Genomic DNA, 14,772 nt, shown 5'->3' with positions numbered 1-14,772 from the left:
GAGGAAAGTGGTTTAACTGCAACATATTTTGGCCTGTTACAGACTGCCAAAATAAAGCTGCTTCGAGTCTCTTTGGAGGTATGCTATTTAAATGATGCATGGGTCCTAAGAGTCCGGAGGTCGCGCCAAAGCCACACTCCATTCCTAAGCACCGGAGTGCAGCTTTGGTGCAGCTTCCGGATTCTTCGGATGCATGCATCATTTAAACAGCATACCTCCAAAGAGATTCGAAGCAGCTTTATCTTGGCAGTCTGTAACAGCCCTAATTCTGGGCCCCACTCAGCAGCTGAAAGCTTTTGGCTTTTCAAGTTTAAACTAAATGATCCAAAAAGGCCTTTGCAAGCCACAAGGTGGCAGCTGCAGAACAGTTTATGATATCCAGAAACCCAAGAAAGAGGCTCATATGTCCATATGAGAATGGGCCAGTCCTAGGACTGGCAGTTTTAGGGAGAGACATTTAGCTAGAGAGCGTCTTGTCTCACCAGGCATCTAGTTCTGAGATTCCTTAGGATAGAACCATGGCAGTTAACATGGAATAATGGGGCTGGAATTGTTGTGTAGTGTGAATGAACACCAGGTATTTAATCCCAGTTAAAAGGGAACTGGGAGTATCATATATATTGTGTATACTTATGAAAATGTTACAATTGTTTGTTAGAGAAAAGCTCCCTTTTCCTCATCAATGTACTTGATTTTGAACAAGGCAGAATTTGGGTCGACTCAAGCAATCCAGAGCACTTGAGTGGAAAATCCAGCTGCTTGAAATCCTTCGCAGCGTAACTCAGATTGTCAGCAAGCGCAGCTCACCCGAACTGCCTCACAACTTTCTGCCTCCGGGCTCCTAATATGTCTTTGCTGCCTCAGCATTTTGTACTCAGGATAAACCATTTGGATGACAGCTCCACCGCCGGCACTGTTTTCATGAGTTTTTCAGCTTGAAATTAGTACATAAATGACATAGCCTCCAACGTTTTACAGAAATGAAAACAAGGACGTATGTGACTAAGTTGGCAAAAGTTGTGAATGAGGCACACGCTAAACCCATTTAACCCACGTCTTTTTGACGCTGACTTTTTCCCACGTCTTTTTTACCAAATTGATTCAATGCAAGTGTGAACCAGATGTCACACTGAGGAGGGAGCAAGCTTGTTTTCTGCTGCTCCAGAGAACAGGACCCAGAACAATGGATGCAAACTACAGGAAAAGAGATTCCACTTCAATGTTAGGAAGAACCTCCTGACACTAAAAGCTGTTTGATAGTGGAACATACTCCACTGGGGAATGGTGGAGTCTCCTTCTTTGGAGGTTTTTAAACAGAGGCTGGATGGCCACCTGTCTCAGGGGATGCTTTGATTGGGAGTTCCTGCATGGCAGAATGGGGTTGGACATGGCCCTTCTTTGGGTCTCCCTCAACTCTGTGATCTATGATCGAATCTTGTCCTTCCCAGTAGACCTCTGGCAAAAGCAAACCGCTGCAACTCTCTCTCCCAGTTTGTGTGTTCTCGTGAATAGCTTTGTTAACATGTCCGTTTTCACCTGTAAAATGTTACAGGTTTTGGAAATCAGTTTAATGACTGTGGGCTGTGTTCACACTAGAAATAATCCGGTTTAAGTGTCATGCTCAATGCTGTGGACTTTTGGAATTGTAGTTTGTTGTGGCTCCAGAGCGGAGCAGAGCTCTGCTCTGGAGCCACAACAAACTACAATTCCCAGAATTCCACAGCATTGAGCCATGACACTTAAACTGGATTATTTCTCCAGTGTGAATAAAATAGACTCAGTCAGCATCCGCACTGCAGAAATAATCCAGTTTGACCCCACTTTAACTGTCATGGCTCAATGCTATGGAATTCTGGGAACTGTAATTTGTTGTGGCCCCCAGTCTCTGACAGAAAAGGCTCAATGTCTCACAGAACTAACCTCCCAGAATTCCATAGCAATTGAGCCATTTTAGTTAAAGGAGTGTCAAACTGTGCTTATTCCTTTATTGTGGTAACAACATGTTCCTCACACACTGCAGAAATAATCCAGTTTGACACCAAGTTTGACACTATAGAATCCTGGGAACTGTAGTTCGCTCGCCTCAGATTAAAAATGTCACACGAAACTACAATTCCCACAATCCCGAGCGCGACGCCGTCCTTCATTTGCATCAGCCGCCGCTGATTGGTTCCCGTCTCACGCAAAACCCCGCCCACTGCACGTCCAGCCGGCTCTCTAGCTCCGCCCACTCTGACAAAATGGCGGCCAACCTTCCTCTGCCCCTCACAGGAGAGAGCGAGCGAGCGTTCCTTCCCAAACCCTGCCCTTTCCATTCTCCCTGGAAGCGGATTGGACGGTACGATCCGCGCCTGCGCATTGGGCCTCCCCCGTTTCCAGTCTTCGCGTCCAAGTTTGTCCGCCGCGCTTTGCCGTAGGCGAAGCTCCTCCTACTTTTGCCCTCGGTCGGTCTGTCTCTCTGTTTCGACAGCCGGGCGCGTGGCTGTTACTCGGTGTAGAAAGAAAAGGGACGGAAGCCGAAAAGGACCAACCGCCGCCTCAGCTTCGCGCTCCTTCTCCTCTCCTCCCTCAGCCATGTTGGCGGCCGCTCAGCTCCTCCGCCGGTGCGTCGCCCTCCGCGCCTTGGTGCCGCGGGCCTCCCCCGCAGGTGAGCCGCTCTCCTTCGGTGCCGGGCCTCGGCGTGTCCTTGCCGTGACCCCCGCCGCCTTCGACCAGGAGGAGGCAAGCTCGCCCTCGGCCGACTCTCCTCCCTGAGAGGAACCCCCTCGAAGGGACTCCAGCTCCCAGAATCCCAGGCTGTTGGCCAACCTGGGTGAGGCTTCTGGGAGATGAAGTCCATAGAATAATAGAGTTGGAAGGGACCCCATTTTGCCATGCAGGAACTCTCAATCAAAGCCCCCCTCCAGCCTCTCTTTAAAGGCCTCCAAGGAAGGAGACTCCACCGCTCTCTCTGTCAAACAGCCCTTGCTGTCAGGAAGTTCTTCCTAATGTTGAGGTGGAATTTCTTTTCCTGGACCTTGCATCCATTGTTCCAGGTCCTGTTCTCTGGAGCAGCAGAAAACAAGCTCGCTCCCTCCTCAATATGACCTCCCTTCAAATATTTAAACAGGGCTATCATATCACCCCTTAACCTTCTCTTCTCCAGGCTAAACATACCCAGCTTCCTAAGTCCTTCCTCAGAGGACTTCATGGTTTCCAGACCCTTCACCATTTTAATCACTCTCCTCTGGACACATGGCTCCAGTCTCTCAATGTCCTTTTTGAATTGTGGTGCCCAGAACTGGACGCAATATTCCAGGTGGGGCCTGACCAAAGCGGAATAGAGTGGCTCTATGACTTCCCTTGATCCAGACACTATACTTCTATTGATGCAGCCTGGAATCGCATTGGTCTTTTTAGCTGCCGCATCAAACTTTTGACTCGTGTCACTTCTTCCCCAAGACCCTTTTACACAACCACCTACGATTCAATGGACCTCAAACCGTGGAGGACTTTGGACTCCAGCTCCCCCAATGCCAGGCTGTTGGCCAACCTGGCTGAGGCTTCTGGGAGATGAAGTCCAAAACCTCTTAAATGGCACAGTTTCAATTAGGAGAATCAGAGATCTTGTAACCCCTTTGAGACTAACTGAGAGGAAGAAGTTGGCAGCAGGAGCTTTCCTAGGCTTCAGTCTACTTCCTCAGATGCATTTGGACACGGCACAGTTTGAGGACCACTGACATGTATAGCTTTTTGTGGGGTTTTTGGGGCTCTGAGGCCGTCTTCTAGAAGCGTTTTATTTCTGACATCTGTGTCTGGCATCTTCAGAGGATGCTGACATAGAAGTGAGTGGAGTATGTCTGTGTATATAAACTGTCGGTTGAGAGGAAGCGACTTCAAATACCTTCATTAATTTCAAAGCAAATCAAATCTTTTAAAAGGATACAAATACAAACCCAGGTGATAAACACGCTAGTAGACACATGTTAAACACAGCAGAAATTATTCAATACATAAACACAAACGTACAAAAATACAAACGCGTCTCACATAAAACATTACCTCTTCAAGCCATTCAAATCCTTACATCTTCTTTCTTCCTCTCTCTCTCCTTATTTTGTTGTTAACTGCCCATGAAACATCTCCAAGACCCTCTGTCCTCCACTGCTCTGCTCTGCTCAGCTCCTGGAAACTCATTCTCCTGATCTCTTAGAGGTGATCCATCTTGCATAAGGCCTTCCTTTTCTTCTACTTCCCTCTACCTTTCCTAGCATCATTGTTTTTTCCAATGATCCATGCCTTCTCTTGATGTGTCCAAAGTACAACAGCCTAAGTTTTGTCATTTTGGGTTCAAATGAGGTTTCTGGCTTGATCTGCTCCAGGACCCATTTGTTCGTCTTTTTGGCTGTCCACTGAATCCTTAGTACTCTTCTTCAGCACCACATTTTGAATGAGCTGATTTCCCTCCTATCCTCCTCCTTAACTGTCCAGATCCATACATGGCAGTAGGAAACATAGTGGCTTGTACGGGTCTAACTCTTGTTCTCAGTTGTATATCCTTGCATTTTAGGATTTTCTCTTAATTCTTTCATAGATGCCCTTCCCATTCTTAATCTTCCTCTGATTTCCTCCTTATACTTTCTTGTATATGAGAGGAAGCGGTTTACATGTTAATCTGTGTATTCTGTGGTTCTCACGATGTCTGTTTAACTAATGATCCATTGTCTGCTGGGAAACTCCCCTGAACCTGCTTAGTTTTCATTTGCATTTGCTGGGTCTTCATTTTGGTGTTTTTCAGGACTGGTAGCCAAACTTTGTTCACTTTAAGGCAGTGGTTCCCAACCTTCCTAATGCCCTGACCCCTTAATACAGTTCCTCATGTTGTGGTGACCCAAACACATGAAATTATTTTCATTGCTACTTCATTAAATAGGTGTTTTCCAGTTGTCTAAGGCGACCCCCCATGAAAGGGTCATTCGACCCCCAAAGGGGTCCCGACCCACAGGTTGGGAACCACTGCCTTAAGGGTTTCTTCTTTCCTGTTGAGGTTGTCCAGGTGTTTGTGGATTTCAATGGCTTTCCCTGTGCATTATGACCTGATAGTTGTTGGCATGGTCCAGAATTTCTGTCTTTTCAAGCAGCATTTTATGGTTCATAACATGTTCTGCTACTCCTGTTTTTTCTGGCTGACCCCATCTACATGTATCTTCCTCTCTTATGATTAAGAGTGAGCGCAACATCCGGGAAACGTCTTTGCCCATCCGACTAGGAGGTCAGTGGCCACAAGCAAGACATTTGCTGTGGCCTCCTCTTTTAAAGGACGTTTGCGAGGCAACATGCTGGAGTGAGCCATCAACATTTATAAGGCATTGCAAATTAGGCAAAGACAAATTGGCACAGTTCAATTTGATGCTTCTTTAACTGCCATGGCTCTGCCCTATGGAATTCTGGGATTTATAGTTTTATGAGCGACTTAGCTTTCTCTGTCAGAGAACTCTGGTACCACAACAAACTACAAATCCCAGGATTCCATAGGCCAGAGCCATGACGGTTAAAGCAGTGTCAAAATGCATTAATTCTGCATATTTTCTGTGACAGCTTTTTCTGGGAACGGTTTTTATTCTCTCCACTCCTGTTTTCCAGATGTCTCCACTCCTCTTTAGGAAGGTGACATTGGGTAAGGGAGGAGCAGGTTAAAAGTTTAGTTGTCCTGGGTGGAGTGCAAGATTACTACGATTTGAAATGCTTTAATGAATTAAACGGCATTTGTTTTAGGCTTCTTTCTGCTCCCCATCTGTTTCCTTTTGATTTCTGGTTGCCTTTTGCTCTCTTTACCACCCCTTTGGCTCCTTAGTTTGAACTTCCTTTTGCTCGTGTCTTTGCTTTTGCTTCCTCCCGGAAATAGCAGTGAAGTATAAGATTGGCGCTTATAGGTTACAAAGGTATTTTTCTCCCCCTGCTACATAATGCATTTGGAAGGGAGCTCCTTTTATAGTCAGGCCAAATGTAATAAGACATTTTAGTAAGCTCTACACATTTCTGGCACCCAAAGGAAACATCTGACTTATTGGGTGATATGAGGTCAGTCGTTTTGTCAGCAGCTTAACCTACTTCACTGCTTAGTTGTGATAGTGAAAACACAGTTCATGACCAATGTTCCCTGTGCTCCATGAAGAGATAGAAGAACACTTATTAATAATGCATGTTTGAATACATAGGTTTAATGTTTTTGTCCTTTTAAGAGTGGCATCTAAGGCACCTGGGATTCTGGACTCACTTATGTGTAGATATGATTTGCAGCTACATCCTCTATTCCAAGGTCATTCTCTTACTTGCATCTGCCTTGGCTCTGTAGGCCTTTTTTTTTGTCCCTGTTCTTCCATTCAAGAATCCTTACCAGATCAGCCCTTTCTTCATAATCTTGTGTGCTATAGGAGCAGAATTTGCATATTGTCTGTTAGCCTTACAATAACTGGGTCACAATCAGCTCTCATTCTGTGATATTCTCTGGTTGCTTGTAGGCTTAAAGGTACATGTGACATTGGGATAAAGTGAAGTTTTACTCAGGGCTGCCAGTAATGCCTAACACCGGAAAGCTGGGCCTGAATCATGAAATAAAAGGGGCCTGAAAGTATGGATGCCCCATCTCTGCAGTTCTTCTCCATGCATGACCTCTAAAGGTCACATCTAGCTGACATTGGATGGTGGACAGAGATCTGGGAGAGAACCATAGGGAGATGCTGCTCTTTAAATCAGTATTTAGACCAGTGGTTCCCAAACCTTGGCCTTCCAGGTGTTTTGGACATCAGCTCCCAGAATTTCTGACCGTTGGATGAAGTTCCATTCATGGGCAGGAGCAAAATCTAAAGGATGGGACTAAAGTGCCAGATTATTCTAGTTTAAAGGTCATCTTGCTTATAATGAAGCAGCTCCAGTATGAGGTCACAATGAACTACAATTCCCAGAATTCCATAGCCTTGAGCCAGGGCAGTTAAAGCAGTGTCAAAACGGATTATTTCTGCAGTGTGGATACAGCCTTGGAGGCGGGTGGAATTGGGCAGCATAGAGGGATACAATTGGTATGGGAGAGGAAGGAGTTAAAGTCTGAATTCCCCAAGTGTTGGATATGAAATACTGTACACTGCTGCATCTAGGCCTTATGTTTTAAGATATGCAAGATTCCTGAATGTAAAAGGAGTGTCTAAATCAATTTTTCATAGGGCAAGATAGGAGCAGGGAAGTAGTGGTGATAAACCCACAGTGGCATTGCATTGCAAAACACATTTTTAAAGGCAACTTTTACAATCATTTAACAGACATGGCTCAGTTCAAAATCTGTGGAAATTGTAATTAGTACATTTACTAGACATTGTCTTAGTCTGTCAGCATTACAAGGCTGCCGTTTTACTGGTTGCTGCGTGGGGTAGTTAACTGTAAAACAGCTGTTCTGAGTCGCATGCATATCAATGTAAAGAAGAAGATAATGGGTAATTTTCAGCCCATTATAAATTATATAATGCCAGCATCGCCTTGTTATGCATTCAGTAGTCAAACCTAGAGTTTCTCAATCTTAAACCTGTCTAATTGTTTTCTCAGATAATGCAGCTGGGCAACTTCCCAGATAAAAGAAGTTTTTAATGCTCATGTTTTAGTTATCCTTCTGAGTTGGATTATAAAAGAATTAAAATGTTGAACTGAGCAATTTTTCTGCAGTAACAGATGCTGCAGTTTCAAAGCTACATGTCATTTATGCAGAATGTAATGCATAAGAAAGAAACCACAGTATACCAAACAGCCCCTAAATGGCAGTAATCATACAGGCTGTATAGAGTTGAATGTAAATAGGTAAATTAGAGCCTATACAGACAGGCCAAAATAAAGCTGCTTTGGGTCACTTTGGAGGTATGCTGTTTAAATGATGCATGAGTCCTAAGAGGCCAGAAGCCACTCCAAACCCATGCTCCAGTCCTAAGTATTGGAGTGCAGCTTTGGCACAGCTTCTGGTCTCTTAAGATGTGTGTGTCATTTAAATAGCATACTTCTAAAGTGACCCAAAGCAGCTTTATTTTGGCTTGTCTGTATGGGCCCTTAGATACAGAAGTCTATCCTGACTGCTGACTTCTAAGATCCTTAGATTATGTCTGTTGCAAACATCCATTTTATGAGGTGGGGCTACCTTATCTTTTGGATCTTCTCCAAACTTTCACATGATCCAATCCTTGCCCATTTTTTAAGCAGTGCTTTCTCATTTTAAGTGGGATTTTAATTTAGCTTGTCTTTCTTCATTACTTTCCCTTCCTCTTTCCAGCCGTGTCTCTCTCAACTTAAACTATTTAGACAAGGTATATGCATTTGTTCTCTACAGAGTATTATCTTCAGATGTTTAAGAATACTTGTACTGGAAGTATTCTTTCATTATCTTTCAGTATCTAATCTTAATAATTCAAGACACACACACAAAGTACCACACTAGTTATTTCAGGCTGCAGTCCTACAATACGCTTGCATGGAAGAAAGTCTCATGAAATGCAGTTGGGTTTAGAAATGTATAGGATCCCATCACTAACCTTGTAAATAAACACAGATAAGTAACTAGTCTCCTGCTGGGCTGCAGATTACCAGTCTGTTTCTGGACATAAATGCAAAAACGTTTACAAAGACGTCCAGTTCTTCATTAACTGCAATCAATCCCTGCAAAGTTAGTGCCATAAACCCAACCACTGCTGAGTAATAGGGAGACTGGTGAGATTAGCTGGGCGGACAGTCAACTAGCTCTGATTTCCGATAACCCATATCAAGAAGATAGTGTTGCCTGCATATTGAGTTACTTGTTCTTATGTGTATATACCAAGAACTTTAATTCAACACTGGGCTACTTAATAATCTTGATTCTGTGATTAGTTTTCCTTGTTTGCCTTTATTGAGTTGTAAGATGCCATTGTAATTTCTCTCCATATACAGCACTTTCTCAGCTGCAGAAAATACTCTTAGAAGGAACTGTCCATTGTTCTGTAACTTGTACAAGGAATAAGTCTGTTAAAAGTGGAGTCTTGCTGCTGTCTAACGGAGTAGACAGATATGCTTTATTTGTGCTTTGAAATTTAATGCAATGTACCAGTGAATAATTATTGGTCTACAGTAAAGCTCGCTTTGTTCTCTTAATTTCCCATGAACATTGAAGTTAAGTTGCTGCAGAATTACATATAATATGAGTAGAGGGTTTTTTTAAACCTCTGCTTTTAGACAGTATAAAACTGATCTCACTTCTGCTGGAAAATGGGGAATTCTCATATCACAGCTATACTCACTACTGTGGTTTGCCAAGTAGGTGAATCATGCAAACTATGGTATTGTTGTTGTTACTAATTTCAGTATATGCTTCTTCCTTGAGTGGGAAACAATTGAGTACTGAAACGACTGTCATCTGGGGAGAACCTGGATGACTGGACAACTGTACTCTGTCAGTTATTTTTATTTGGACAACTGCTACTAGACTCTGACAAGCAGGAAACTATCTTGAGCTGTTGAATTTGATGGGTAAAAACACTTAATGTCTATAATTACTGCTTTGCAATGTTTATTCATTGCATCTCTTCCTTTCCTAATTTTGTCTTACAGCAGTTTTGCCTATTCGCTGTTATTCTCATGGGTCACATGAGTCAGATGAAGAGTTTGATGCTCGTTGGGTGACATACTTCAACAAACCAGATATTGATGCCTGGGAGCTAAGGAAAGGTAAGACTGGATGGAAGAGCTTGGAAACCTCCAACTAAAGTTCCATGGTGTGTTCTAATGGGTGTCTCTTCCTGGAGCAGGAGTTAAATAGCAACAGGTAGCTTAATGAGTAACTAAGCTTTCAGAAACTTCCTTCTGTCTGTTTGTCTAAATGGGCAGGAAATGGAATATTCACCGGAAAAAAGCAAACATTCTGTTAGAACAGATTATAGGAGTTTTTCTGCAAGTATCATTGACAGTGCAGTGATCATTAGGAGTCAACGTGGTTTTCTCAAGACGAACTCCTGCAAACTATTTAGATAGTGGGAATATTGTGGGTGTCATTTAACTGGATTTCAGCAAAGCATTTGATAAGGTTCCCCGTAATGTAATTAGCAAGATGATTAAATATGGAGAAACACCATCAGATGGTTCCATGTTTGGTTAGAAAGCCATGTTCAATGAGTCATTATCAATGGCTGCCCTTCACACTGGAAAAACATCTTGAGTAGAATGCCTAAGGGTTCTGTTCTAGGGCCATTACTCTTCAATGTTTTTTCATTGACTTAGGTGATGGAGAGGAAGGAATCCTTATCAAGTTTGCAGATGGTACAAAACTGGGAGGGCTAACATTAGAAGATAGGAACAGAATTCATAAGCACCTTGATAACCAGAAAACGGGGCTAAACATAATAAAGTGAAATTCAATAGAGACAAAAATGTGAAGTTCTCTATTTAGGCTACAGAAACCAATGTGTGTGGATAAGTTGGGGGGGGGGCTAAATGCTTAGCAGTACTACATGTGATAAGGACCTTGGGATTATTGTTGATCACAAATTGAATATGAGCCAGAAGTGTGATCCTGCAGTAAAGGAGGTGAATGTTATTTTAGCCTGTATAGTTTCCAGGTCAGGGGAAATAATAGTCTCCCTCTGTTCTGTACTAATCAGAAAAAAGAAGTATCCTCATATTGTGGTTTATTTTGAAAGGTATGAACACATTGGTCGGTTATGACTTGGTTCCTGAGCCAAAAATAATTGATGCTGCTTTGAGGGCATGCAGACGACTAAATGACTTTGCCAGTGCAGTCCGTATCTTAGAAGTTGTAAAGGTCAGTCAAATGTTGCTGAATGCAAAGCACCAACAGCTTGCTCTTATCTCTGTGTAATGTTTCTATATTGGGGTTCATAATTTTCACTGCTGTTCAATAAAGCTTCTTAGTACTTAATGTAAGGGGCTTATTGGACCAGCCTTGATGAGCATATGAGGCTGTGTTCAGAAAGAGTTAGACTAATCTAGCATTGTCCATTCTAACCACTAGTGCATTTAGAGGGTCTGACATATGTCCCCCTAGCTTTGTTCAACATAGAAACTTTTTAGTAGTGATTTCTGGAATGTTTTGTGCCTAGTGCATGTGCGCTGCCCCAGATTTCAACTACTCTGGCTAATAATCCTTTTTTTGCCTTTCAGTGCAAACATGCCACACACTCTTATACTTTTCCCAAAGAGGAAGCTTCTGCATATTTACTCACTACTAAATCCCATTGAGTTCAGTAGGACATATTTTAAGGTGAATGTAGGTTTATAGCCTTATATAACCCCTAACACATTTAATAGCTTTATTTGGATGAGGTAAATTGTTGGTTAAGATTTGGTCAAATGCATTATCTGTTGTATTGAATTTGATTGAATTGACTTAGGACCACTGAAGTATTAACTCTTTCAATTTCTTAGTTAAGTCTATAAATGTCAGTTTTGTTTTTGTTCATCTTTCTTATTTTGAATTCATTCTCTTCAATTAGGACAAAGCAGGGCCTCACAAGGAAATATACCCCTATGTTATCCAGGAACTTAGACCAACTTTGAATGAATTGGGTATCTCAACTCCAGAAGAACTTGGCCTGGACAAAGCGTAAATTTCAATGGTAAGGGGGCAACTCCTCAGTCCTCTGGGTGGGCTTCATCCAGTCTAAAATTTCTTATTGGGCAAGATTTAACGGTGACAAATTGAAGATAGATTTACATGCTGCTTGGTCCAACAGAGCAAAATTCTGGTGTACGTCTGTGCCCCAAACAGCTCACACTTTTTCTTATGTAGAACATTGAGCTCCAGTACTTATTTCTGCCTTAAGAATTTAAGATGTGTTACAGCAAACATTTTTTAAAATATATAACTGGCACAGCCATTGCTTTCACCTAGTTTTCTTTATCCTTTTGACCCATGATTGAGTTACTTGGAATTCTGTTCCATGCTCCTTTGAAACATTGACAGGAATCATGTGACTATCTAATTATTGCTTGACTGTAGCATCCAGCATTCTTCACTGTTGGCTATGCTGACTATAACTGCTAGGACTTGCAGTCCAGTAACATCTAGCAGAAACGTGTGATTCACACCCCTTTGTAAAACAAGTAGAAGTAAAATACGGTGGGCATACTTCTAGTTAGATTTTGTGTTTGAAAATTTGATTCAAATGCTGTTTGATTTTTCTTCGACAGTAAAATACTGCTTTCTTCTGAGCATTCATATTGGTAATACAGTAATAGTGTATAGGGACACTAAATGCATGTTCTAATTGGCAAACCACTTAACCACAACCCCCCCCCCTTGCTCAGATACCATCTGCTTTCTGTTCTGTGTAAACAGTGGAATCATGCAGGGTTTAAGTGAAAAGCTGTAACAGTTGTAGCTAGTCTTTGAAAAAACAGCTTGAAACGGAAATGGGTTTTGCTAATTTCTGTTCTTGCTGACTACCTCATCATCCAAAACTGTCAAAGCTCAAAAACTCTGTATTGCGAAGATGACTTATCAAGAATACAGTCATTCCCTTCTTAAAGGGTAAAAGGTACAGCAAATTACCCCTCCCCCAAAAAATACATTGTTGAAGAAATATAATATATAAACTGTTTTCCTAACAGATTTTAGCATATCAGTTCTTTAGACTCCGTATATATTGGAAATGTGGGTACAATACCAGTATGTCACAGGGCAGGCCTAGGCAAATGACAGTCACAAGGAGATCTTTAGCCACTTTGAACAACAAGCTGTTCAATGTTCAGCAGCTTCTGGAGCATCTCCCTATCATTTCACATCTTTTTATTTCAGAAGGGCTTTATAGTAGCTTGGGTTGACAAAGAGTGCCTTTAAAAAAGGGGGTAGATGTCTTCAACTAATTGCAAGTATCTGTTTTCTTCCAGATGACCTTCCTGTGGATATATTGTTAATGCTACTTGATTGTCCAACAATTGCCTGGATACAGACAGTTAAAATATTACTTATTTGAGATTACTTCCTTTTACTGAGTCCTGGAATAGTATGTATTGTGAAGGTGGACCTAATAAAGAGGGAACCGTTTGAACTGAACTTAGTCCTTGTGGCTTGTGATTATATATTGAAGTAAAAATGAAGTGTTATTTCCCCAAAGCGAGTAAATATGCAACACTGAAAAACATACATTGGCCAAACGAGGTTCCAGTTTTATTGCCTGTTCATACATTCATATTAAAGACACAGAATAATTTTATTATATGCATTTCCTATTCCAAAATGCCACTAGAAATTGCTTAACTTTGTGCCTCTTAAACAGGACTCTGTGTGTGCTTTTTCTGCGTCTTGCTATCAACAGGTTGTATAATCTAATTTGGGAAGAACAAATATGTTTCTCCATGTATGTTCTTTACATTTCGCTGGCCAATTACAACAGGTCCTTAAATATCATGCCAGGTCCTGATTAGCCATGGTATCTACTACTGGTGAGTGGAAAAATGATAACCAATATGTCTGCAAAAGTAGAAGAGAAAAATAGGGTTTGCTGTTATCAGAAGAAAGAGACCAAAAACCAAACCCCCAGATGAAACCGAATCAAGTTTGCGGGAATTCTGTATATATTAGTTTTGTGCATTTAATGTGAAAAGGTGATCGTTTAAAGCAGGGATGGTCAGTTTTTGGTCCCCAGATGTGCTGGGATTGCAACACACACACACACCCCATAATTTCTCAGCTTTACCTATGCTCACTAAGGCTATTAGACAAGTTGCTGGTTAAAAAACATCTGGAGGGCCAAAGCTGCCCATACCTGATTCAGAAACAATAGCTTATCAGTGCTTCTGTTGGAATCTGGCTATTATTCAAAGAAGTTAGTCTCTTACTAGAAAAAGTCTTGTTCTAGATGTAGGGAGGGACTGTTCATTTGTAGAGCATATCCTTTACGTGTATAAGACTCCAGCATCAGCTTCTGTCATGTACAGATAGAGCTAGGGAAAAGTCATACCTGAAAGTCTAAAGAATTCCTGCCTTCTCTCCCCCAGTGTTTCTAATGCTGGTCTTACATGGATCAACGGTCCAACATGAGAAAAGGCAATTTCCCACATAGCTCATTTCTCATATGGTGAAATTTTCATGTAACACCACTCCCATGTGCAAACAAACGGACTGAGGCAGGCTTGAGTTTGAAAAGGTATTTCGTATTCTCAAATGGAGAGTAAAATTTTATTGCTCTTTTATTACCTTTGTTCCTGGATTGCTCAGGACTGTGGGATGTGGCCTGATTATTCTACTTTGATATGTTCTTCCATGTCTTTCTTAAACAACATGCAGAAGCCATGATGCTAATTTGGTCATTTCAACCCCTTTTCTCCTGCTTGCCTTTAAAAACCAGCTTTGATGAAGTGTGAAAATGGGGTTTTTGAAAGTTTGCACAGAGAATTTTGTGTCTTTTTAATGGCCCTCTATAGTTTAACAATATGACATAAGAACATACTGTTATTTTAATTTAATCATACAGATTTTACCCTCTATAACACTCTTGGCTTGTGAGAGGGCTGGGAATGTATTCTCCAGATCTTGTTAGACTGTAATTCCCAGCTTTCCCCTCTATTGACTGCTGACTGGGACTGATGAAAAGTTGCAGTTGAACATCATTTGGAAGGCAATGATAGTTCTTTACCACTGGTCATGCTGATGGGAATTGTAGTCCCAACATCAGGAAGGCAACCCATTCCTTTGAACGGTTTTAGGATTTTCCAGACACTGTGGCCTGTTACAGACTGCCAAAATAAAGCTGCTTTGGGTCTCTTTGG

The 14,772-nt window shown here is 41.8% G+C and overlaps 1 protein-coding gene across 2 annotated transcripts; it reads left to right on the top strand.

Moving 5' to 3' along the window:
* Positions 1-2,408: 2,408 nt before the first annotated feature.
* Positions 2,409-13,057, top strand: LOC121935599 (cytochrome c oxidase subunit 5A, mitochondrial). Of its 2 annotated transcripts, none has more exons than XM_042477303.1 (5): positions 2,409-2,647; positions 9,601-9,714; positions 10,683-10,804; positions 11,496-11,618; positions 12,892-13,057. In XM_042477303.1, the coding sequence occupies exons 1-4, from the start codon at positions 2,575-2,577 to the stop codon at positions 11,607-11,609; spliced, it is 423 nt and encodes a 140-aa protein (XP_042333237.1). In that variant the 5' UTR covers positions 2,409-2,574; the 3' UTR covers positions 11,610-11,618; positions 12,892-13,057. The 2 variants fall into 2 exon arrangements, with proteins under 2 accessions (XP_042333237.1, XP_042333236.1); XM_042477302.1 differs by having other exon boundaries at positions 2,419-2,647; positions 9,598-9,714.
* The last annotated feature ends 1,715 nt before the right edge of the window (positions 13,058-14,772 follow it).

Source organism: Sceloporus undulatus, chromosome 6 (genome assembly GCF_019175285.1).
Source record: "Sceloporus undulatus isolate JIND9_A2432 ecotype Alabama chromosome 6, SceUnd_v1.1, whole genome shotgun sequence".
Lineage (NCBI taxonomy): Eukaryota > Metazoa > Chordata > Lepidosauria > Squamata > Phrynosomatidae > Sceloporus > Sceloporus undulatus.
Note: the sequence above shows the minus strand (reverse complement) of the source record. Positions and strands in the feature narration are given on the sequence as shown.

Coding starts and splice junctions, on each gene's coding strand:
- LOC121935599 (XM_042477302.1), top strand. CDS start 2,575: ATGTTGGCGGCCGCTCAGCTCCTCCGCCGGTGCGTCGCCCTCCGCGCC. Junction 9,715..10,682: donor TGCCTGGGAGCTAAGGAAAG/GTAAGACTGGAT, acceptor TTATTTTGAAAG/GTATGAACACATTGGTCGGT. Junction 10,805..11,495: donor GTATCTTAGAAGTTGTAAAG/GTCAGTCAAATG, acceptor CTCTTCAATTAG/GACAAAGCAGGGCCTCACAA.